Raw genomic sequence first — 27,006 nt, forward strand, 5'->3', positions numbered from 1 at the left:
TTTATTTCCTTTCCTTTGGTTACAGACACGAGATATAAGACATTTATCAAAGTGATTCGAGAACCACCGGGCGAGGTCATATATGCATGTACGGTGTGCGACGTCAAATTTCATCGGCTCGTGGAAATCACCGCGCACACCAAAGTTCACGCACACAAGCGAACTTGCCCTGTGTGTTTCAAGTTCTTCCCGGATCTAGCGGAGTATAAAGCGCACAGAGCCGCGCCTCATCCCGGCGCTAAAAAATTCGCGTGTCATGACTGCGAATGCGTTTACGAGACCGTATTTGACTTAAGGAAGCATAAAATAGCAGCCCATAATAAACGCAAATGTCCTCATTGCGAAGAAATGGTCACCAAAAAGTCGTTAGAAAATCACTTACGAGAGTTTCATAGTGAATCCTTACTAACCTGCGGAGTATGTGGCTATAAAGCGTTAAGACAAGCTAGTATAAACACTCATCAAAAAAAGGTACATTTGAAGGAGAAAAATGTTATTTGTGACATTTGTCATTTCCCATTTTATAATAGCACTGATTTGAAGAGACATATGGTGAAACACAAAGCGGAGAAAATCTTTGAGTGTGGACATTGCAAGAAGAAATTTGCGCGAAAATCAACGTTATATTTGCACGAGAAGATTCACACAGGGGAGAAAAATAAAGTTTGCGTGGCGTGCGGCGCTGCCTTCGTGCAGAAGGCGAGCCTGAACTACCACATGGTGAAATACCACCCAGACCGTGTCTAGCTTTCCATATGGCTGAGGTGGGTTCAAACCTCGGTTCTGACCTCAGAGCATATAACACTAGAGAGCGGCTAAGTCACCGGCGAACATGCGATGACACGACACGCTGGTCGCATTACACAGCATGGAAATGATGTGAGTGTATTGCGCAATAGTCGCCCGGCAAGTCCTATCTCCTCCTTTTCTATATCTATGGTTGTGACGTATGAAGCGGAATATTTTATACCTACTTAACAAATGCCAAACGACTGTTAAAAACGGTACTGCTACGGTACTTGGAGAATCCTTATCGAGTTATTAACACGGATAAGCGGTAGATATATGCATTTTGTCTTTATCCCAATAAGTTTGACCTTTTAATTTGGAGTACGATTGATGTACCTTCATTCCATGCCCCATAGGCTTTTTGTTTCTTTATCTATCAGTGGACTATTTCACTACAGTTACATTGATTGACACTGACAATTCTGTGCCTTTTTTGTTTTTATTGAGCGTCAATATTTCCTTGTCGAACAGGCAATGAACGGCAAAGTGTTACTAATTGCCACTATTTGTGAAATAGCACCGCTTGCGGGGTTGTTAGAACTAGCCTATGAAAAACTGTGCAAAATATCAGTTGTATACTCTGTCAAACAAGTCTGTCAGTAAATAAGAACAAAGAAAACTATATGCATCCTTTTCTTTAGAGTGCTAGAGAAAAGGATACCTATAGTTTTCTTTGTTCTTATTTACTGACAGACTTGTATGTCATATTCTCACAAGTGTTGTTGCGTGAAATAAATTATGTATGTATTAAGCTTAACTTGTTTGACAGAGTATACTCGTACCTTAGGGTGTTTTAGTGTCACGTGGACTGTCCGCGCGGAGCGATCCTTATGAAGGTACCAATTTGTTTGAAGTTGATGTTGCCGTCCGCGCCACCGCCACTCTAAGGCCGGCAACACAGTCTTAAAATTCATAATCTGAAAAAATCATAATCTTACAAAAATCAGATCGAGTGCACGGAGTTCCATACAGTTTCGCGACCGTCCACACACACTCTTGTTTTTTAAGATTATGAATTTTCAGATTGATCTGACAGATTGCATACAAGTATTTTATTAAGATTATGAATTTTAAGACTGTCTGTTGCCGGCCTAAAACGCTCCTTGATGTTAACATATATTCGTCCAGTGCGGATCGCTCCGCGCGGTCGGTCCACGTGACACTAAAACCAGCCTTAAAGTCAGATTGGAACAGAGTCATCGAGAAGTACGTAAACATGTTACACAATCACCATCATCATCATCATATCAGCCCTTTATCGCCCACTGCTGAGCATAGGCCTCTCTTCTAGTACGCTACTTGTCCCGGTCCTGAGCTAGTCTCATCCAGTTGTGACCCGCAATTTTCCGGATGTCGTCCACCCAACGAGCTAACGGATGCCAGGCGCTTCTTACATCTGTGAGCGGCTATCATTCTGTTAACATTTTAATCCATCTGCCATCACTCTGCCTAGCAACATGTCCCGCCCAACTCCATATTAGTTTGGTAATGACGAAACCCACGTCTAGCACCTTGGTGCGACGACGGATCTCGGCATTCCTCACCCGATCTTGAATCTTGATACCGAGCATGGCGCGCTTCATAGCTCTCTGTGCAACTCGGATCTTATGCACAGCCTTTTAAGTGAGCGTCCATGTTTCGGCACCGTAGGTCATGGTGGGCAGGACACATTTGTTACACAATGAAGGACACAAAGTATTCTGACACGATACTTATTATTCGTAAAAAGAGTGTCACACATTTTGGCGGTCTTTAAAAAGTAACATAAATATTGCATGTGACTGCAGTTATCAATATGGCATTTAAATGGGTATTTTATTTTTATTCCTTGTTCATTTGTTTGTAAAGTAATGCATAGTATTCATACAAATTATTATACTTTATGGTAGATAGAGAGGAATGTTGTGACAGTTATTTTATTCTGTCCATTCAATTAAGTTATGTAGTCCGTGTGAATGATTGGGTATTTATTAATTGTACTTTTACTAAGTAACTCAACAGTCGTAAAACTCAACATTGTCAATGAAATTAAACCATGGAAACGGTCAACGGATGAGTCACGCGAAGACATATTGTCAATGATTTATCAATATTGTTGGAAGTTGAAGTTATTTTCGAATTCATTGTTTTTTATCTCAATAAAAATTAGTTTCAATCAATGTGTTTTAATATGAGTGAAGACATCTTACTTAAAAGCTAATCCATTAAACATAGTAGGGGAGCCCCGGAGATGATTTTTGTAAATAATCTATGGAATCAGGCGTTACTTTGTGGAAATCCACGTTAATCACAATATAGAACATTCCTTTGCATTACTTTTTTGCGAATAGATAACGTGCAAGTCAATCAGTGCCAACCCACCAATCAATTCTCCCACCCTCGCACCGCAATATATAAGTACAAATTTACAGGCACACTTGATATGAGATACTAGCATATAAATAAGATATTACATGAAAGGCACAAGTCACATTATTTATAATAGTTTACTATTTCAAACGTTGATGTAATCTCAAAGCAAGCGAGAGAGAGCGTTGTTTTTTAAGCGTTTAACTACTGTAAAATCATTTTAAAAGTTAATAAATAACAAATAACAATTATATCTTACCTCTCTCTCATTTCCTTTGGTTACAGGCTCGCGATATGGCCACTTTATGAAAAAGATACCAGACGCCAAACCCGAACAGAGGTACGCGTGTCAGCTGTGTGACTTCCGAACTAACTGCAAGACCATCTATAACCATGTGCGCAACCACGCGCTCAAGATGCAGTGCCCCATATGTTACCGAATAATCCCCAATAAAGACGACTTAGCAACCCATATAGACCAATCACACCCAGACAAAAAGAAATCTTTACAATTCTGTGAACCGTGCAAACTTGAATTCCCTACCACTGCTGAATTGATAAGACACAAAAACTTCTCACATAACGTTGTCAAATGCACTTTCTGCCACGAGACTATGGTTAGAAATGAAATGGTGAAGCATATGAGACAGCTCCACGAACTCGACTTGCCAACATGCGAAATGTGTGGCTTCAAATCTGTACATAAAAGCAAAGTGAACCGTCACAAGAAACTTGTCCATCTAAAAGAGAAAAAGGTGACATGTGATATTTGCAAATATCAATGCTTCGATACAAACGCTTTGAAAAAGCATATGGTTAGGCACGAAGGGAGTAAGTCGTATGAGTGCAAGTTTTGTAAGAAGAAGTTTGCTCGTAAAACAACTCGTAGTACGCATGAGATGATTCACACGGGGGAGAAGAACAAAGTTTGCGAGTTGTGTGGCGCCGCCTTTGTTCAGAAGGCTAGCTTGAACTACCACAGGTTGTTGTTGTTGATTCTCCGATCTCCGATTCTCCGATGTTGATAATTAGATTTCGGTACTAAAAACAGTTTAAATTTGGGCGATATTCCTTAGTTTCGTTATTCATGCTTCAGTACACAACGATTATTACCAGAAATCGGACGGATTTGGCGACATTCTTAGTGACTTACGTGATTTTAATGACTTTTAGTATGAGATGACGCACAAAATCCAATCTCTGAATTTATTACCGAATGCTCATGAAAGTCGGACATGTTCTTGATTATTTTAAAGGATTATTTTCCTTGTGAGAATATTGAGTTTTTGTGATCTTTAGTGTATTAATTTGGAAAGCAGGGCCACTAGGAATAAGTTTTGGGTCTAGTCTTTTATATTATATCTTCTTTTTCATTGTGTTCTGTGTCGTGGTTCGTGGCGTAGACGTCATAAATATTTCTTTCTTTCTCATGTTTGGCTCTTAATAAAAAAATGCACGAACACTAGTGCTTGGAGACTACACTACTCGGTTAACTGGTTTGCATTAGGTTTTATGGATAGTTATAAAGGTTATTAATTGTTCAAGTATTACATATTGTAATCTAAATATATAAAAGAAGAAGCTGACTGACTGACTGACTGACATATCAACGCACAGCCGAAACCGCTGGTCCTAGAGATTTCAAATTTGGCACGTAGGTTCCTTATATAGTGTAGAGGAGCACTAAGAAAGGATTTTCCAAAATTCACCTCCTAAGGGGGTCAAATGGGGGTTCAAAGTTTGTATGGGGAAACAAGATTAGTTTGACTATTTTATACAAAACTTCAGAGGAAGATTCCTTAAGACATATGACTGAATCCGTGTTTCAGGTTTTTTGAAAATTTAACCCCTAAAAGGGTAAAAAGGGGGTGATAAAGTAAAAAAATCAATATGGGTATCGTTTTTATGGTTTATCGGGTCGCTGATCACGATAAATACAACGTTTTTAAAATCTAACGAGGCGGAAGTGAAATAACTTCTCCCCTGCTGTGGTGCAATGGGGTTTAAATATCAAAAAAATATATAAAAGAAGATATTGACTGACTGACTGACATATCAATGCACAGCCGAAACCGCTGGTCCTAGAGATGTCAAATTTGGCACGTAGGTTCCTCATATAGTGTAGAGGAGCACTAAGAATGGATTTTTCAAAATTCGCCTCCTAAGGGGATCAAATGGGGGTTCAAAGTTTGTATGGGGTAACAATGTTAGTTTCACTGTTTTATTCGAAACTTCACAGGAGGGATCCTAAAAACATATGACTAAAGACGAGTTTCAGGTTTTTTGAAAATTTAACCTCTAAAAGGGTGAAAAGGGGGTGATAAAGTCAAAAAACTAATATGGGTATCGTTTTTACGGTTTATTGGATCGCTGATCACGATAAATACAACGTTTTTAAAATCTAACGAGGCGGAAATGAAATACCTTCTTCCCTGTTGTGGTGCAATGGGGTTAAAATATCAAAAAAAATATAATTATAAAAGAAGAAACTGACTGACTGACATATCAACGCACAGCCAAAACCGCTGGTCTTAGAGATTTCAAATTTGGCACATATGTTCCTTATATAGTGTAGAGGAGCACTAAGAAAGGATGTTTCAAAATTCTCCTCTTAAAAGGGTGAAATGGGGGTTCAAAGTTTGTATGGGGAAACAAGATTAGTTTGACTATTTTATTCGAAACTTCACAGGAGGATTTCTAAAGACATATGACTAAATACATGTTTCAGGTTTTTTTGAAAATTTTACCCCTAAAGGAGTGCAAAGGGGGTAAAGTCAAAAACACAATATGGGTATCGTTTTTATGGTTTATCGGGTCGCTGATCACGATAAATACAACGATTTTAAAATCTAATGAGGTGGAAAAGAAATTTTCTCCCCTGTTGTTGTGCAATGGGGTTAAAATATCCAAAATAGCCATAAGTATAGGTTTAGTTTTTATCTTTACTTCTGGTTCAAGAGATTTCAAATTGACACGGAAGTTCCAGGAGAACTAAGAAAGGATTTTTCAAAGTTCACCTCCTATTAGCATGATAATTTTTGAAAATAAAGGGACGGGACGGGACGGGACGGGACGGGATAGGGTTAGGGATAGGGATAGGGAAGGGATAGGGAAGGGATAGGGATAGGGATAGGGATAGGGATAGGGATAGGGATAGGGATAGGGATAGGGATAGGGATAGGGATAGGGATAGGGATAGGGATAGGGATAGGGATAGGGATAGGGATAGGGGACGGGGACGGGGACGGGGGACGGGGACGGGGACGGGGACGGGGACGGGGATGGGACGGGGACGGGGACGGGGACAAGGATAGAGATAGGGACAGGGATAAGAATAGGGATTGGGGTCGGAATAATCGGTCGGCAATCGATATCTAGGCAGTGTAAAATGCAGGTGGCTCAGTGGGAAGGGATTAGTAAGTAGGCATCGGCGAGTATCCTGCATCTGTAGACTGTAATAACTATTACATTCAATGTGCTGTAAGAAGATCGTTGTTTGCTTGCCTTTTATATGTTTACGTTTGCAATAAGTATATGCAAAATGGAAAAAATTGTAAGCGATAATGCAAGAAAGTACTTTTTACCCTACCGACCATAGCGTCGAGATACTGGCTATGTGGGTTGTATGAAGTTTCCCCAGTATAAATATTCATATAGGTAAAATACATACATATTCGTACCTACTACCTACGCTGTGGTCGCTGTGTAACAATTCTACAATCATTGCAAGAATTTCTTTTAAAACAATAGTAATATGTGTAAGGTACAGTCGGCCAAAAAAGTGGTTTACCACTTTTCGATCAATAGAGTCGAAAAGTGGTAAACCACTTTCTTGGCTGACCGTACAGCAAATAGATCAGTTACAATGGCAATCGAGAATTGCCCCGCTTTACCTTAATCGAAATAATCGCGGACAGATGTACCTACTTACAAAGAAACCTACGGATCCAAATGAAAATCTTATTTTTTGTAAACGTTTCAATAAGAATACTTTTATTACGCGGGCGAAGCCGCGGGTAAAAGCTAGTTAATAATAAAGTCTCTAAGACTTGGAACGTGTTTTAATTGCTTAATTTAATTTTATCCATTGCTTTTATCTTTTAACACTAGGTATGTAAAATACTGTCTACAGTTTTTGACAACTTCTAAAATAAAGTGAAAACCCTATGGTTTATATTCCTATTTTCGGAAGTTGGCCTGATCACTAATCACTAGTGGCACAGCAGTCTGCTGAATCATGTCACTAAAAGGTTTCGCGCTTAGAGTAAGTTTCGAATTTCGACTTATGTATGTATCAGAATTTGATGAGTTCCCTCAATTCTATGGAACGTCATAACTGGATTTTCACTAAAATGGAACCAGCTTGAAATTATTAAGGGAAGAAAATATTCCTCGATTCCGCAGAAATTTGAGATCACGTAATGTACGTGTACACTAGAATATATATTATTTTGAAGCTAATATAGCTGCCTAAGAGGTGCCAAAATGCCGGGTAACATAATTGCTTCCCTATCAATATGACATATTATTATATATTATAAATGATGGAACGACGTTCGTCTCACATACGTGCCACGGCGATTCTTCGTTTTAAGTTTCATTTTTTATTTGCAGGAAAAAACAAGTCGAAATATGAACACCTGTTCAAGGTCGTCCAAGGAGAGGAACCGAAGTACGTTTGCACCCAGTGCGGCTTTGAGAGTAAAGATCGACCTGCGCTGCTTACGCACATGCGATGGAATCACGACAGTCATATCGAGAATATGAGTTGTCCGACGTGTGGCGAAGTCTTTACCGATATAAAACTGCTACAAAAACACAAGGCCCAACCGCACATAGCGAAGTATTCATGTAAACCATGCGGCTTGCTGTTCACATTAAAAAGACTGCTGTCAAAACACAACAGCCACCACCATGGTCTCGCTAAGTGCCATTTATGCCCGAAAGTATTGTCGAAAGTGGAAATGAAAAAGCATATCGAGGACGTTCACAAAGACATTCCCACTTGCGGAGTGTGCAGTTTTAAAGCTGTAACACAAGCTTTAGTGGTAAGGCACCAAAGGAAGGTACATTTGAAGGAGAAAAATGTGACGTGCTCTATTTGCAAGTTTAAATGCTTTGGCACCGCAGAGTTGAATAGACACATGATAAGCCATAAGGTGGACAAGGTATACACCTGCAGGTTTTGTAAGAAGACGTTCCCGCGGCCGACGACGTGTCGGATACACGAGATGATACACACAGGGGAGAAGAATAAAGTGTGCGATGTGTGCGGCGCCAAGTTTGTGCAGAAAGCGAGTCTCAACTACCACATGCTTAAGCACCATCCCGACCATGTTTGATTTGTTTATACAGTGTTGTATAATAAAATAGGTACCTACTAAATAGTGTTGTATTAAACACTATTTATTTTTTGCTCTGAAAACGACTTATCGACTCCCTCTGAAGCGGAAAGTTTTGAGCTTATAGTTATGTTCATCTGCTTTGTCATACCGAATTTTATCTACAAGAGATCGTTCTTAAGTAAAGACGTGCCGACGGAAAGTTTCCAAAAGTCTGAAATTTTCACATAGGAAAACTTCGGAAATTTTCCACAATTGTATGGATGGAAACTTTCAATTTCATAAATTTAAATTCCCTTTATTTTTCGTGAAAATTTCGTGAATTTTTCAAGAAATTTAAGATTTTTTTGGAAAGTTTCCGCAACTTGCACATCACTATTCTGAAGCGATAAATGAGTCATTGATGAAGCGCCACCCTTGGGGCTAGTTGCATCAACCACATTTGACAGACACATCATCGTCACGCAGCTGAGGTATATGGAACTTCCCATACAATAAAATTTAACGAACGCTTTAACAGTGACATACGGTTTGGTGCAACCGGCCCTTATTGTGTTTGCTCAAACGTAGATTGATTGTGGTCTTAAGCTGATGTAATAAGAATTTAAATTGAATATGCAATATACACACAAACACTGTATTTATTCAGTAATTTAAACGAATTAGACTTATTTAAAAATATTTTAAGCGGGTTACTCACGTATTAAGTCGATATAGCGTTCGACATGTCGAGCAAGCGCCCGCAGTATGCGTCGCGCTCTCGACATCTAAAGGCGGGGTCGCTACTCTTGAGCGTGTGCTCCCCGCGTTCGGACGCGTGAGTGTTATCTGTGCACGAAAACAAAATGGCGCAATGCAAAAAATGCAAGCAATTCATATCTGCTAATAAATCGGAGGACTTGATGAACTGCAAGCACTGTGATGCTGTATTCCACAAAAAGTGTACCGGGAAAAATGCAAAGAAAGATGTGTGTGAGAACTGTGTAATTTCTACAACCGAAAAAACACCAAAAATTACGCTCGAAAAGAATGCGACAGCCGAGAGTGTACTTGAGCAAGTAAACAGGAAGATGGATATCATGTATAGCTTGCAAAGTAAATTAGACAAGCTCACGGAAGACGTAAGCTTTTACTCTGAGCAGTACCAGAGGCTGTTTGAGTTCAAGGGCATAGCCGAGAACAAAATAAAAGCCCTAGAAAACAGGAATGTGCATTTGGAAACGCAAAATAAAGCTTTGGAAGAAAGGATCGCAAGGCTGGAATATAAAGAAAAGGAAAATAATGTTGAAATCTGTGGTGTGCAGTGGTCGAAGGAAGAAGATGTCATAACAACAGCGAAGGAAATAGCTGAGAAACTGGGACTAGAGCCTAGTGATATCCGCGAGGTAAAGAGGGTAGGTGAGGATAAACCGGCCGGCATGCCCGGCGAGGACCGCCGAGCTGCAGACAGCGGAGAGGGAACCCCGCGCCCTCGTGCCTCTCGCCGGCGCTCGCTAATCGTTTCCCTAAGCACGCGAACTGCTCGTGACCAGTGGATGACAAGAAGAAAAATGAGAATAACTAATGCCGATATATATGGCGAGAAAGGAGACTCCTCTCCAATCTATATAAATGAAGACCTCACACAACACATGAAGAAACTCCTATGGCGTGTGAAAAGCGAACTCAAACCAGACCCATTCAGATACGTGTGGGTAAAAGACAATAAAATTCTGCTTCGACGAGATGACCCAAACAATAAGAAAATAACTGTTATTAGAACAGAAGAGGATCTAGCAAGAATAAAAGCGGCAAACAAAAAATAAGTTATGCATTTGCGGCCCAGCTTGGGCTCAATGAAATTTGATATGCCTAATTATTTCTTCAGTCAAATTCGAAGATATACTTCAGTCAGTTCAATCAAATATTGAATACACCAAGTATGTAAATGCAAACTTGTGGTGCAATCATATTAATCAAGATAGTGAAGACTTAATTGTGATCCATTTAAACATACGTTCACTACGAAAGCATTATAATGAACTCTTAACACTCCTGGAAGACTGTCAAGATAACTGTGATATAATAATACTATCAGAAATTAACATTCAATCAATCGAGCTCCCATTATTTCAGCTAGATGGATACAACTCCTACGCCCATACAAGGCAAGGAAAGAGAGGTGGTGGGTTACTTATTTTTGTGAAAAAAATGCACAACGTTACGGCGATAAATATTACATCTATGGAATGTGAGATAATACACGCACAGCTGGCGCGAGGTCAAGGTCGAGCGGACACTCATATTGTTGCCGTATACAGGCCACCAGATACAAATAGGCATGTCTTCATAAGCGAGATACAACAATTATTAAAGATGATACCACCCCAATGTGATGTTATTGTGGTAGGTGACGTGAACATGGACCTCAAGGATCCCAAGTTGGACAGTGCTGCTACACGTTATGCTGACACAATGTGCGAGATGGGACTACAGTGTGCAATCACGGATTATACTCGTGAAGAAATATATAATGGAAAACTTGTGCGCTCATGTTTAGATCACATATGGACCCGGGTGTCTGCAAATTGTGTTTCGTCCTTTTTGTTAGCATGTAAAATATCAGATCATTATTTAGTTGGAGTGAGATACAATGATAATACCAGTGTCAGCAAAAATATAAGTGATAATAAGTGTCACAATATGCGTTTGTGTAATAGAAGTGTAGAAAAGAAGCTGGCTGAGTACCCCTGGCATGAACTGTTGGTATGTGACTGTCCTTTGTGGCTTTATGACAAAATTAAATGTATTTTTGGCAATATTTATGACAGTTCCATGATTAACAATACTAAGTCAAAAAAGCGAGTCTCTAAACCGTGGATAAATACCGAGTTGAAGTTGATGATTAAATACAGAGATAAGCTTTTTCGTAAGTGGAAAAGCAAACCACATGATATGAATATACGTTTAGAATATAATAAATATAGAAATCAGGTGAATAAATGCATAAATAATGCCAAAAATAAGTATAGGCGAGAGGAGATTCAAAATTGTAAAAAAGACATAAAAAAAGTATGGAATAAAGTTAACAGTTGGACGGGAAGGGTGAAGGCTAGTCTGGATGATGTAATTAAAAAATATCTTGGAAAAAAGGAATCTTTAACTAATATCTGTAATGCATTCTCAGCCACTTTTACACAGGAAATATTAGACATAAGACACAACTGCAATCGCAAGTTTTTAAATAGGGCGGATTATGTATGTAAAGCCCAACTATCAATGCGTTTGAGGAAGGCCACTAGTCATGATATTGTTAAAATCATAAATAACTTAAGTATTGATAAAGCACCTGGCCAAGATAGAATACGGGTCCGAGACATAAAATATATAAAAGAAAACTTAAGCCCCGTTATTGCTCTGTTTATCAACTTGTGTATCCAAAAAAGTGTATATCCTCTTGATTTAAAAACTGCTGTAATAAGACCAATATACAAACAAGGCTCTCATATGGACTATGCAAATTATCGCCCAATAGCAATATTGTCAGTTATAAATAAAATAGTTGAAAAATTTATAGTGGAACAAATAAGTGATTTCCTAGAAAAAAATAGTGTATTAAATGATGTACAGCATGGTTTCCGACGGGACCGTAGCACGGCGACAGCGCTGGCAAGGTTTGCCGATGACGTGAACAGCAGTCTCAATGACAGACAGCAGGTGGTGGTGGTCTACATCGACTTCAAGAAAGCTTTCGATACGCTGGACCACCACCAGCTGCTGCAGGCTATGGACGAGTGTGGGATCAGCGGCCCGGTAAACAAGTGGCTACAGTCATACTTGTCGGAGCGGTCATTGAGGACTTCTGTCTGCGGCGTGACGGGTAATAGTGCGCGGATAACCTGTGGGGTGCCAACTGGCTCCGTGTATGGTCCCGTGGGATACATCATGCATGTAAACAGTATGTGTAATAGGGTGGAGCGAAAAAACACTTTTCTGGAATTAGCAAACCTAATAGTTATCAATCAATGCCTTTTAGTCTATGAAGCCTTTGTGCAAATTTTCAGCTTTTTAAATCAACATCTTCTGCCTCCGCATTAGGGTTGAAATTTTGAAAATCTCATACAAACCTGAAAATTCAACTTTTAGATAAAAAATGTTTTTCGGCAGTATTATATTCAGTATACATTATTGATACATATTATTACAATAAACTACCAAAAATTGTGAAAATAGCGTTAAAAATCGCCATTTTTCAGTATTTTAGCGGCTATTTTGGCGAATGTACTGAAACTAGACAAACTTTGGCGATTCTTGACGCTATTTTCGCAACTTTTTGTAGTTTCTCATAATGATATGTATCAATAACATATACTAAACATAATACTGTCGAAAATTTTTTTTTATCTAAAAGTTGAATTTTTAGGTTTGTATGAGATTTTCAAAATTTCAACCCTAATGCGGAGGCAGAAGATGTTGATTTAAAAAGCTGAAAATTTGCACAAAGGCTTCATAGACTAAAAGGCATTGATTGATAACTATTAGGTTTGCTAATTCCAGAAAAGTGTTTTTTCGCTCCACCCTAATGTGTAATGTAGTTAAACACTGTAGGGCTTACATGTACGCAGACGATACTTGTCTGGTTTACTCTAACAAAGACATGAAAAACATAGAAGATTGTATACAGGAGGACCTGAACAGTATTATTAAGTGGGCTCATGACAATAGTATCATAATTAATGTCGGGAAGACAAAGTGTATGCATATTTATTCACCCTACAATAAATCCATAATAGGAGCACCAAATATCATAGGTCATAACTTTGATTGTCTACATAGAGATATCAACTCATCTTGTCAATGTGACAGGGTTGAGGTGGTGGAAAGTTACAGGTACCTGGGTCTGACCATAGACTCCCACTTCACATGGAGTGCACACGTGGAGTTGGTGTGTCAAAAGCTGCGGGCTGTGCTTGTGAAGTTTCACCACCTCAAGTTTCTCACAGACAGGGCAACCTTATATGCAGTATATTATGCACTTGCTGACTCGATACTTTCTTATGGTCTTAGCACATATGGCAGAACATTTAAAACATACCTTGATAAAATCAAACTACTGCAGATTAGGTTTATGAAAGCTTTAGTGGATAAGAAAACAAAACTACTTTGTAGAGGAGATTATAATAAATTATTTATTAAATGTAATATGTTGCCGGTCCTTGAGAGAGTGTCTTTTCAGATCGCAGTGGAACAATATGAACCCTGTGAGTTTAAAGTCCCTGTTACTTAAACACTATTGCGTAGAAAATTGGCTAAGGAAGCATTGATTGTACCCAGGAAAGTTAATTATTATGGAAAAAGGACTAGATCTTATCTTGTACCTAAGATTTATAACAATATACCATTAAGCATTAGAAAAAGCACCAGCAAAAATGTATTTAAATCAAAATTAAAAAGTTTATGTTGAAACAATTTGAAACTGATAGCAACTTTAGTTAATAAAATTACGTAATTAAAATAAAATAAAATAATTTAGTAATTAGTATTAAGTAACTAACTATGTTTGTAACTTGTACTAACACTTTAGCACCTAAGGTTAAGAAACAACAGTAAATGTGATGAAAGGGAGCCTATTCCTGCCAACAAACTGTTCTACAGTTTGGCGGAAAGTTTTATGTAAAAACTGTTTTACTTTTATTGAATAAATAATTTAAAATTTTAAATTTTTTTTTTTTTTTTAGATAGTTAGAATTAGACTTATATAGACCGTGATTACCTTTTTGATTAAACCCTCTTAATTTAAACGAATGTTTGTTGCATCACTTGCATCATAATAAACATTTCTACTGTACTGTACATGTTAATGTTGGTATTAAATCTATGTGTATAATTTTGATCATAATTTTTATATCAGTCCTTTATTTATTAATAAAACATGTTAAATTAAGCATAATAATTACGTTGGATATTTTTAAGTGAGCGACCGGTATTTTGTACCATACCCCAGTATTCTTCTTCTTATCGTGTCGAGGTTCCTTTCTTACACAGTAGATGCCCAATAGGCAGCAGCATTAACAGCCCTGGCTGTAGCGTCTCTCAGATCGAACCATAGATTTATATATTATTAAGCTAGATTGAGTTGTTAGGCCAAAAAGTGTGTCCACATGAGAGGGTAAAGTTGGGGCTGGTGTCCCTCTCGCACTTATTGCCACTGTCAAAATCATTTGAATGACGTCATCACTGTCATTATTTGGGTATACCAGTCAATATTCAAAGTTACTACCAAATCTACTAATACCGAATTAAAGGATTTTTTTAATTGCGCAAATCTTTGGTTTTATGGCTTCATAATAATGACTTACCAATTCGTTACAAGGTATTAATATCCTTGCCTCGATATAATACAAAAGTAATTTAAGAAGTTTATAAACTTAGTTATCATACAGGTAAAAATACTACTACTATAGTAATCTCTGTAACACTGGTCACACGTGCGAAAGGGACACCAGCCCCAACTTTGACCCTCTCATGTGGACACACTTTTACTAGTCTAATAAGAACGTCTTTCTGCGCCGGTGATAAAGTTCAATTTAGTATGGCAAAAAAAGTGTGAGCTCAGTCCCTATTGAAAGTCCATGGATCGAACATGGCCAAATGGGGATTGCTCCGCAGCCCTTCGACCCAATGCACCTGCGACACAGCGCCGCAAACCATGGCGCACCTACTGGCTTGCCCCGCGTGCCCGCATCACTGCTCGGAGCTCGATCTGAGAGACGCTACCCCAGTAATTCCATTACCTACATCTTCAATTCATTTCATCATCTCTCAAATAGTCCTTACAATCTGAGACGGGTTCTGCCACTGCGTGCTTCCTATGGCCAGGATACGTTGTCAAATACACAAACGCTCACGATAATGTCTGTTTCGTAGCTGTGTATCTCTATCGCTCTTGCGTATTGTCGCGACAGAGCCAGACTGCATTTCTGCCGGCGTTTCGAGTCGACGATTGCCATTCGGCTACTCCGGCAGATTAAGATCCGCTCAATATATCTTATATTTCATTAAATTCTCAAAACTGCATCAACGTATTAACTTCATCTCCGCACGTGCCTTCCGAATGTCTGGAACACCGTTGTTCTCTCATGAGATAGTCGCCTATTGCTTTCGTATAAATATTCTTAATGAATTTCACATCACACCTTGTCAGTATGTATTAAAATTATCGAAATTTTATTTAATCTTACACAGCTATTAGCGACTTTTATGTGAACCAAATAATAATATTCAAACTGTAGAAAACCGCAGCAATATAAATATCGTATTTCAATGCAAATTATTTTCATCGGATGACTTAAAACAAAATACTTCTCTTTCCAAAATAGGTATAGGTACCTTGAAAATAAGTAGTATTCAATTATAAGTGTTAGTGCTGATAGTTGCTATAAATAATCTTTCAATTTTACCTATCTTCGAAAACAGACAGAAAAAAGGTATTATTATTATTTATAGTTATAGAAAAGTGACCTCACACCTCATAAGTGCTCCATGACCAAATTTTGTACAAAACACTAAAAACCAATGCTTGCCAAATGCTTAGGTACTTTAAAAACCCTTTCTTCCTCATGAAGAATGGTTATCTGAGCGCCATTGTCAAAGGAAATGAATAATCCTTTTCCTTTTAAGTTTCGTTTTTTTTATTTCCAGGACAAAACAGGACCCATACGCCGAGCTCAAAATACCAAAAACTGTTCAAGGTCGTCCCTGGAGAGGAGCCGAAATACGTTTGCTGCCAGTGTGGCTTTGAAAGTCTAGATCGGGCTGAGCTGATCACCCACATCCGCAGAACTCACAGCCACCGGCTGACTTGTCCGACCTGCGGCGAAATCTTTTCCGAAATCATTCAGCTACAAGAACACCGAACACAACCGCATTACGCGAAATATTCATGCGAACCTTGCCAATTAAAATTCACGAAAAAAATACTGCTGACTAAACACAATAAACATCATCATGGTATCGAAAAATGCTATTTCTGTCCGAAAATATTATCAAAAGGGGAAATTAAAAAGCACGTGGAGGAAGTTCACAAAGATATTCCGACTTGTGGAGTGTGCGGATTAAAAGGTCTGACTGAAGGAAAAATAATAAGCCACCAGCGAAAAGTTCATTTGAAAGAGAAAAATAAAACATGTTCTATTTGTAATTTCGAATGCTTTGGATCTACACAAATGAAGAGGCATATGATAAGGCATAAAGTTACTAAGGTGTACTCGTGCAGGTTTTGTAAGAAGACGTTTCCGAGGCCGACGACGTGTCGGATACACGAGATGATACACACAGGGGAGAAAAATAAAGTTTGCGATGTGTGCGGCGCCAAGTTTGTGCAGAAAGCGAGTCTTAACTACCATATGTTGAAATATCATCCTGATTATCACATTTAAGTGGTTTAATAGGAATTCAATATGAGAAGACCGTAGATGCTTCTACGGCCTTCTCATATCAATCAAGGTTTCAGAAGTATTTTCACGATAGCAATGATAGCCTAAGGAAATTTTAATTTAAACCTAGTATAAGGAAATTTTAATTTAAACCTAGTATAAGCAAATATAAAGTTACATTCCAGAAATATTAAGGATTTAGGTATTTTTAATCCTTTTTAGTTGGGGTAGGTAATAATAGGTTGTTTGTTATTGTTTAATATTTTGTTAGGATTATGTTATTTTTTGATTTGAGTAACTTAACGCTTGGGACTGGCGGATAAAACCTATTTATGCGGGCGCTATCGGTATAAATACTTCGACCTCATATAACATATTGTTTTAGCATTTCATTGAACAAAAGTACCTGCATAACTAAAAAAAATATGAATAAAAAAAGCAATGCTTCAAATACTAAAAAAGTAGGTATATCTAATATAGGTGGGTACACCGTTTGTAGTTGTATTGAAAAATGTGAGATATCGAAGTTGATCTGTTTACATTATTCGCATTTTTATTGAATCCCATTTGTGTGTTATTTAAGAGTACACGTACAGTACATACATAGAAGGTTTAGTGTAAAGATTTTACCTATTAAAATATTTTTAAGTTAATAGGTACGTATTTTATTACTTCTGAAAAAATTTCGCATTTTATTTTAATAAACTCGTTAAATGTTGGCCTGTTCTTTTCATTTATTTATTTTTATTTCTTTTTAACCTGGAGTAGCGGGAAGATACTGAAGTGCTACTCGTATTAATCAAAAAAATATTGCTTATATGCGAACAAGTCAGAAATTTCTAGTCTTTCGGTGGAAACACTATTAAATAAATAAAATAAATAAATATTGGGGGACACCATACACAGATCAACTTAGCCCCTAACTAAGCAAAGCTTGTACTATGGGTGCTAATCGACGATATACATACTTAAGGGATAAGTCCGCCTACATTGTATATTACTGACTCTGTAACTGTGTCTCTTTTGTTTCCTTTATGTACAATAAAGCTTATACATACATACTTATATACATAGAAAACATGTATGACTCAGGAAAAAATATCTGTGCTCTTTACACAAATAAATATCCTTACCGGGATTCGAACCCAGGACCGCGGCTTAGCAGGCAGGGTCACTACCAACTACGCCAGACCGGTCGTTAATCAACGCAATTCGTATTTTACTTTATTTTTGCGGTGGGATAATTTGAGTGTATAAAATACACTAGTAAGTATAACGGGTTAGCACTGATTGACTAGCACTTTATCTATTCGCAAATTAGCAAAGTTATCGTCTATATATTTTGATTTATCCTTGATTTTATCAACAGCTTTTATGTTTTTAGTAGCTTATATAATTGAAACATATGAAGGTGCAGTGCAGGTTGATTGAAATCATTACAGGTTCAACCACACACACTCAGCCACAACCGTACCGTTTCCTTTGAGATCGTTTTTTGGTTGCAGGAATGGCAAAGTCAAGATACACGGAATTCATGAAGGTCACCCAAGGAGAGAATCCCTACGCATGCCGCCTTTGCGACTTCGCTTGCGCCGAGCGGAGACCGCTGGTCTCACATATAAGTTCAAAACACCTTCGTCAGATGTCCTGTCCTATATGTGACCAATACTTTCCGGATCAAAAACTACTAGACGCTCACAAAACGCAGCCGCATCACGCAAAGTATTCATGCACAACATGCAATTTAAAATTCACTAAAAAACCCCTCCTGACGAGACATAACAACTGTCATCATGACCTTGTAAAATGCTCTTTTTGTCCTGAGCGAATGTTAAAAAAGGATGTGAAGCAACATTTAAAGAAATTCCATGGAGATAAAATTCCGACATGCGGAGTATGTGGATTCAAAGGAACTCAAGCTAAAGTAGAGAGTCATCAAAGGAAAGTACATTTGAAGGAAAAAAATGTGTCATGCTCTCTTTGTGAATTTAAATGTTTTGATTATTCACAGTTAACTAAACACATGATCAGCCATAAGGTGAGCAAGGTGCACACCTGCAGGTTTTGTAAGAAGACGTTCCCGCGACGGAATACGTGTCGGATACACGAGATGATACACACAGGGGTGAAAAATAAAGTGTGCGATGTGTGCGGCGCCAAGTTTGTGCAGAAAGCGAGTCTTAACTATCATATGTTGAAGCACCATCGCGACCACGTTTAATTGGTACACCGTTTGTAGTTGTATTAAAAAATGTGAGATATCGAAATTGGTCTGTTTAAATACATTCTTCGCATTTTTATTGAATTACATTTGTGTCTTATTTACAAGTAGATACACGTACATAAAAGGTTTATTGTTTAGATATATTATCATTAGTATTAATTAGAAGTTATTTAAGTAAATACGTTTTATACGTACATAAAATCGCATTTTATGCTCTAGAGCGTAAAAGTAAAACTTTCTTCTAAGACTACGGTAATCGGTCTCAACAGCCAAACAGTTAAAACATATTGTACTGAGCAATAAAATTGTGTAGATGACAAAACTTGTTATATTATTTTATTTTTGCTACAATTTATTAGAATTCCGTATTGTCTGTCTTAAATTTAGTAAATCACATAAAATAGGAGTCGATTATCGTTCAAAAATGCTCCGAAATGTTTGACTTGGCAGAAAACCTAGCGTCTGAAACTCTGATCACATGTTGAAAATTAAAAAAAAAAGTTAGTTGGCGGGAATTGGTTATGTATTAAGTTATTTTGCTTTATTTTAACTATAAAACTCCCGTGAGACTCATACATATTTAAAAATATTTTAAGCGGGTTACTCACGTATTAAGTCGATATAGCGTTCGACATGTTTCGGCTCAATTTCGAGAGCCTTTCTCAAGAGTAGCGACACCCCGCCTTTACATGTCGAGAGCGCGACGCATACTGCGGGCGCTTGCTCGGTGCGCGCGGCTGCTGAGGACAGGCGCAGGGGGGGTCGGCGGCGCGGGCGACGTCACCGTGGCGAGATCGGAGCTACCCACTATGTTACTTTTGTCAAAAGCAGGATTGCACACAACACTTATTACGTCACTTGTTAAGGGTGCGTTTACACTGCGCACCTGCTGTGTTGTTTGTTAAGGGTGCGGGGTGTCGCTACTCTTGAGAAAGGCTCTCGAAATTGAGCCGAAACATGTCGAACGCTATATCGACTTAATACGTGAGTAACCCGCTTAAAATATTTTTATTTTGCTTTAATTTCGTGGTGTAAATTACCGTGAAAAATATAATTATTTTCCTCGCAATCGAAGTGAAAAGCAGAGTGTACAGTAACCGGCATAAATAAGTGATGACTTCTGTGCCTTGTCGCTTTTAATCGTTTGACAATTTCGTATGACGTTTCAAACAAGAAGTTAAAGTGACAAGGTATAATGATAGAAATCATCACTTATTTATGCCGGTGACTGTACAACAAGGGCATAAATGTCCATTTTTACCCTAGTCTACTACTAGTTTCTACTACTATTTTTACCCTAGTCTAAAAATTGCCTCAGGAATAAATGGGTCACTTTATGCCCTTGTACAATCAACAATTTTTATTATTTGTGAAGTATTTTGTATTTTATTTTAATACACTCATTAAGTGTTGACTTGTTCTTTTCATTTATTTTAATGTCCTGGAGTAGCTGAAAGATACTGAAGTGCTACTCGTATTAATAAAAAAAATATTGCTTATATGCGAACAAGTCAGAAATTTCTAGTCTTTCGATGGAAATCCTATTAAATAAATAAATATTGGGGGACACCTTACACAGATCAACCTAGCCCCAAACTAAGCAAAGCTTGTACTATGGGTGCTAAGCGACGATATACATACTTATATATAAATACATACATAGAAAACATCCATGACTCGGGAACAAATATCTGTGCTCATCACACAAATAAATACCCTCACCGGGATTCGAAACCAGGACCGCGACTTAGCAGGCAGGGTTACTACCAACTACGCCAGACGGGTCCATATTGGATCATATAAAATTATTTTTTTATACCGATTTGTGCTCCGAATGATCATTTCTCATAATTTTATTTATCATAATTTTGTTTATTTATTATCAATACTACTACTTTTACTGTTTATAATAGTAATTTGGCCGAAATATTTAATAACATTCATAATTATTCACCATAAAGTTATTAAAAAAGGTTTTGGGGAAGTTCTATGAAAAACTTGTGCCATTTATAGAAGCACGCTTGGAGCTTTTAGACCTGATTTAGACGGCGTGCGAACTCGCATGCGATTTTAGTTACATTGCGGGTTGTTGAGGGTAGATATAATTTTGCACAGCCATCAAATACCGCAATGTAATAAAACTCGTATGCGAGTTCTCGTACCGTCTAAATGGGCCCTTACAGTGGCAAATACAAATTACATTAAAAAGTCGTTTCTGGTTTACTTACGGTCAACCTAACACGCTCTTCCTCGCTACGCTCGTCGTCGCACCTAACTGGGCTCTGTCACGTGTGATTTCTTTTCTGTTAACTATAATATAACGATAAATTATATTACTCGCAATCGTTATCTACTTATATAAAAACGAAAAACCAGAAAGGGATAAAAACGAGGGAAGAAACGAGATGGCGCCTTACAAATTTTAAGAACTTTTGGGCCACGTTTCTCGGATACAACGCAAGAATCGTAATAGAAAACTATTTAAATCTATTGTCTAAATATAGGAATAGAAAATGTATATGAAAACTGCCGCTTACGCTGCGCATTTATTTTACAATTAGCTAACGAAAATTTCATAAACTTCACCATTTCAAGACTTCGGCTGTCTTCGGGATCCAATATCCAATCGGCACTTACTCGGTCTTTCGTGTCTTACCAATGTCACCAACTTAATGCAAGCACGTTAAAAAACCTTAATATGTTAAGCAATTTGTCATAATTATTTTATGTTATTTGCAATACTTCGAGGTATAAATGGTCGATTGAATTAAAATGTAGGTATATATTAAACAATAGTCCCAAATCGAAAATGTTTGTTTTTATGGCACACAATGAAATAAATAAATTGTGTTGGATGGATAGTAAAATCAAAAATACGAACGCAAGATTAATAGCTTCAAAGCTTGAATATGAATTGTCAAAAATACGTTAATGTCAATGCGAAAATTGGGAGTTCGAATTGTTTATCGTTTTAATTCGTTGTAGTAGTGTTTTTTCGCAACTGTATTAAGAAACGTCGTTCGTCACACGTGCGAGAATGAGAATGTCATTACTTCACGAGTCCCGAGACATTTTGCCACGAGCGCACTTATAACGAAATGTACTATTTTACTTCTTTGCGGCACATACCCATCATGCAAAAACCTCATTATTGCTAGATAACGAAAAATATATTGTGTCGCATCACGATGAGTCGAATGTGATAGTATCATTAGGTAAGTTCCTGCGCTAAGGCTACGTTTTACCAAACTTTTATTCTAAGAATAACGTTTACTCGGATAATAATGTCAAAAGTCCATAGTAATTTGACATTATTATCCAAAGTAAGCGTTATTCTTGGAATTGGGTCTAAGTATGTTAGGCGGCTTAAGGGTGTATAAGGCTCAAAACACCTGTTTCTAAAGTACCTACTGAATACCCGCGGTCGGGGAACCGCATCAAGCAGTTGAATTACAACCGATCATGTGCTTTGACTCTATAACAGTATACTTAGATTGTTCTATATAATTGCGATAAATAATATTAAAACTGTTTTACAGATGGTTTCATGAATTGTGAAACATGCGGGCTTGAGACAGCAAATGGGCTTAAGCGATCTGAAACCTCATTTATTGAAGAGTTCTCGCTCAGCAACGTAGAACAGCCCAGTTGTCGTAAATTTACCTATTGTTAAGACTGAGTCAACCATCTCAATTTAAGAATAAGTAAGTGATTAGTGTTTGCCAAAATTTTGATAAGTGTTTGCCAAAAATGAGATTTACACTGAGATATTTAGTATGTATATAATTGTTTTATTAAAGAGCGAATTAACTTCAAAAGAAGTGTTCGAGGTAAGGTGCATTAGGGTAATTACGAAAGTCGCGTAAAAATCACCATTATTTCCAGCATATCAAGATTCCCCTTTCGGAATTACCAGAGCATTTCTGCCATTCGGAATTACCATAATGCACCTTATTTAATACTCAAATACTTTTTTAATTAAAAAGAACGAATATTTACTCCCAAAGTAACTTTGGCGCACCCACGCCAGACCAGTCGTCAATCAACTCAATTCGTATTTTTACTTTATTTTTGCGGTGGGATAATTTGGGTGTATAAAATACAAGAGTAAGTATAACGAGTTAGCACGGATTGACTAGCACTTTATCTATTCGCGGATTAGCAAAGTTATCTTCTAGATTTTGATTTATCCTTGATTTTATCAACAGCTTTTATGTTTCTTAGTAGCTTATATAATTGAAACATATGAAGGTGCAGGTTGATTGAAATCATTACAGGTTCAACCACACACACACTCAGCCACAACCGTACCGTTTCCTTTGAGATCGTTTTTTGGTTGCAGGAATGGCAAAGTCAAGATACGCGGAATTCATGAAGGTCACCCAAGGAGAGAATCCCTATGCATGCCGCCTTTGCGACTTCGCTTGCGCCGAGCGGGGACCGCTGCTCTCACATATACGTTCAAAACACCTTCGTCAGATGGCCTGCCCTATATGTGACCAATACTTTCCGGATCAAAAACTACTAGACGCTCACAAAACGCAGCCGCATCACGCAAAGTATTCATGCACAACATGCAATTTAAATTTTACTAAAAAAGAACTCCTGACGAAACATAACAAATGGCATCATGACCTTGTAAAATGCTCTTTTTGTCCTGAGCGAATGTTAAAAAAGGATGTGAAGCAACATTTGAAGAAATTTCATGAAGATAAAATCCCAACATGTGGAATATGTGGGTTCAAAGGTGCAACACAAGCTTTAGTAGTGACACACCAAAGGAAAGTTCATTTGAAGGAGAAAAATGTGTCATGTACTGTTTGTAAATTTAAATGCTTTGATTATGCACATTTAACTAGACACATGATCAGCCACAAGGTGGACAAGGTGTACACCTGCAGGTTTTGTAAGAAGACGTTCCCGCGACGGAATACGTGTCGGATACACGAGATGATACACACAGGGGAGAAAAATAAAGTGTGCGATGTGTGCGGCGCCAAGTTTGTGCAGAAAGCGAGTCTTAACTATCATATGTTGAAGCACCATCCCGACCACGTTTAATTGGTACACCGTTTGTAGTTGTATTAAAAAATGTGAGATATCGAAATTGGTCTGTTTAAATACATTCTTCGCATTTTTATTGAATTACATTTGTGTATTATTTACGAGTAGATACACGTACATAAAAGGTTTTTTTGTTTGTTTATTGTTTAGATATATTATCATTAGTATTAATTAGAAGTTATTTAAGTAAATACGTTTTCACTTCTTATGTTTAAAAAGTGCACCTCTATGTCATGCGCAGACGACATAAAATCGCATTTTATGCTCTAGAGCGTAAAAGTAAAACTTTCTTCTAAGACTACGGTAGTCGGTCTCAACAGCCAAACAGTTAAAACATATTGTACTGAGCAATAAAATTGTGTAGATGACAAAACTTGTTATATTATTTTATTTTTGCTACAATTTATTAGAATTCCGTATTGTCTGTCATTAAATTTAGTAAATTACATAAAATAGGAGTCGATTATCGTTCAAAAATGCTCCGAAATGTTTGACTTGGCAGAAAACCTAGCGTCTGAAACTCTGATCACATGTTGAAAATAAAAAAACAAGTTAGTTGGCGGGAATTGGTTATGTATTAAGTTATTTTGCTTTAATTTCGTGGTGTAAATTACCGTGACAACTTGTTCTTTTTATTTATTTTAATGTCCTGGAGTAGCTGAAAGATACTGAAGTGCTACTCGTATTAATAAAAAAAATATTGCTTATATGCGAACAAGTCAGAAATTTCTAGTCTTTCGATGGAAATCCTATTAAATAAATAAATATTGGGGCACCTTACACAGATCAACCTACCCCCAAACTAAGCAAAGCTTGTACTATGGGTGCTAAGCGACGATATACATACTTATATATAAATCCATACATAGAAAACATCCATGACTCAGGAACAAATATCTGTGCTCATCACACAAATAAATACCCTCACCGGTATTCGAAACCAGGACCGCGGCTTAGCAGGCAGGGTTACTACCAACTACGCCAGACGGGTCCATATTCGACGGGGACACCATCGCGAGTGCAGACTTCTGGCCGAAGGGTGTACCTAGTCTTTCCTTTCGACGGTTCCGGGGCAACCTGCCGAACTCTACGCCCGGACAGACGACGTAACGAAGCCTTGATGTTACGTTTGAACTTTGGCGCACCCACGCCAGATCAGTCGTCAATCAACTCAATTCGTATTTTTACTTTATTTTTGCGGTGGGATAATTTGGGTGTATAAAATACAAGAGTAAGTATAACGAGTTAGCACGGATTGACTAGCACTTTATCTATTCGCGGATTAGCAAAGTTATCTTCTAGATTTAGATTTATCCTCGATTTTAGCAACAGCTCTTATGTTTCTTAGTCGCTTGTATAATTGAAACATACCTTCATATGTTTCAATAATATTGAAATCATTACAGATTCAACCACACACACTCAGCCACAACCATACCGTTTCCTTTGAGATCGTTTTTGGTTGCAGGAATGGCAACGTCAAGATACGCGGAATTCATGAAGGTCACCCAAGGAGAGAATCCCTACGCATGCCGCCTTTGCGACTTCGCTTGCGCCGAGCGGAGACCGCTGCTCTCACATATACGTTCAAAACACCTTCGTCAGATGGCCTGCCCTATATGTGACCAATACTTTCCGGATCAAAAACTACTAGACGCTCACAAAACGCAGCCGCATCACACAAAGTATTCCTGCACACCATGCAATTTAAAATTTACTAAAAAAGGACTCCTGACGAGACATAACAGCTGTCATCATGACCTTATAAAATGCTCTTTTTGTCCTGAGCGAATGTTAAAAAAGGATGTGAAGCAACATTTGAAGAAATTCCATGGAGATAAAATTCCGACATGCGGAATATGTGGGTTCAAAGGTGCAACACAAGCTTTAGTAGTGACACACCAAAGGAAAGTTCATTTGAAGGAGAAAAATGTGTCATGTACTGTTTGTAAATTTAAATGCTTTGATTATGCACGTTTAACTAGACACATGATCAGCCATAAGGTAGACAAGGTATACACCTGCAGGTTTTGTAAGAAGACGTTCCCGCGGCCGACGACGTGTCGGATACACGAGATGATACACACAGGGGAGAAAAATAAAGTGTGCGATGTGTGCGGCGCCAAGTTTGTGCAGAAAGCGAGTCTCAACTACCACATGCTTAAGCACCATCCCGACCATGTTTGATTTGTTTAAACAGTGAATTCATAATACACAAGGTATTAATATTTTATTGTTTATAGCGATTTTCAAAGTATCCTACATTCGAAGTTACCCATTCTTCTGGCTGTTATATTTACTTTACTCCAATTATAGTAAAAAGTACCCACTCTAGCTCTTATTCCTTCATTAAGTACTTACGGTGGATAGCGTGATAACGTGGTCCAAGGTGTAAGCGCCCTGATACTTAAAGATTCATGAGACAAAAGAAAATATGTTGGATATGCTTCCCTTAAACATGTATTCTGTCCTTATCAGCACGGTTTTCTTAAAAAAAGATCCATTGATTCGAACCTTATTTTATTTAATGATTACTTGTCACTTCAATTGGATAAAGGAGATCAAGTCGATGCTGTGTACACAGACTATAGTAAGGCGTTTGATCGCATAGATCATTTTCTACTTCTAGATAAACTTTTATCAGTAGGTATAAGAGGAGACCTCTTCCGATGGTTTTCCTCCTACGTATTGAACAGGTCTCAAGCGGTTGTCCTGAACGGATTTTCATCACCTTGGGTGGAAATCCCCCCAAATGCCTCAAGGATCTCTACTCGGGCCATTATTATTCATTATTTTTATCAGTGATATTTCGCAATGCTTCAAA

The 27,006-nt window shown here is 37.8% G+C and overlaps 1 protein-coding gene across 9 annotated transcripts in view; it reads left to right on the forward strand.

The window, feature by feature from the left end:
* Positions 1-27,006, forward strand: part of LOC125240009 (PR domain zinc finger protein 5-like) — a 141,065-nt gene that overhangs the window by 109,805 nt on the left and 4,254 nt on the right. The window contains exon 10 of one of the 9 annotated variants that reach the window (XM_048147816.1): positions 3,424-3,478. The exons of 1 other annotated variant lie outside the window; for it this stretch is intronic. In XM_048147816.1, coding sequence (XP_048003773.1) covers positions 3,424-3,478 — 55 coding nt within the window. Of the gene's footprint in view, positions 1-25; positions 1,167-3,423; positions 3,479-7,752; positions 8,667-16,160; positions 16,969-18,399; positions 19,154-23,460; positions 24,447-25,650; positions 26,402-27,006 lie in introns of those variants that run through there. 7 more of the 9 variants (XM_048147813.1, XM_048147812.1, XM_048147814.1 and 4 more) reach the window with 7 other exon arrangements.

Source organism: Leguminivora glycinivorella, chromosome 26 (assembly GCF_023078275.1).
Source record: "Leguminivora glycinivorella isolate SPB_JAAS2020 chromosome 26, LegGlyc_1.1, whole genome shotgun sequence".
NCBI lineage: Eukaryota > Metazoa > Arthropoda > Insecta > Lepidoptera > Tortricidae > Leguminivora > Leguminivora glycinivorella.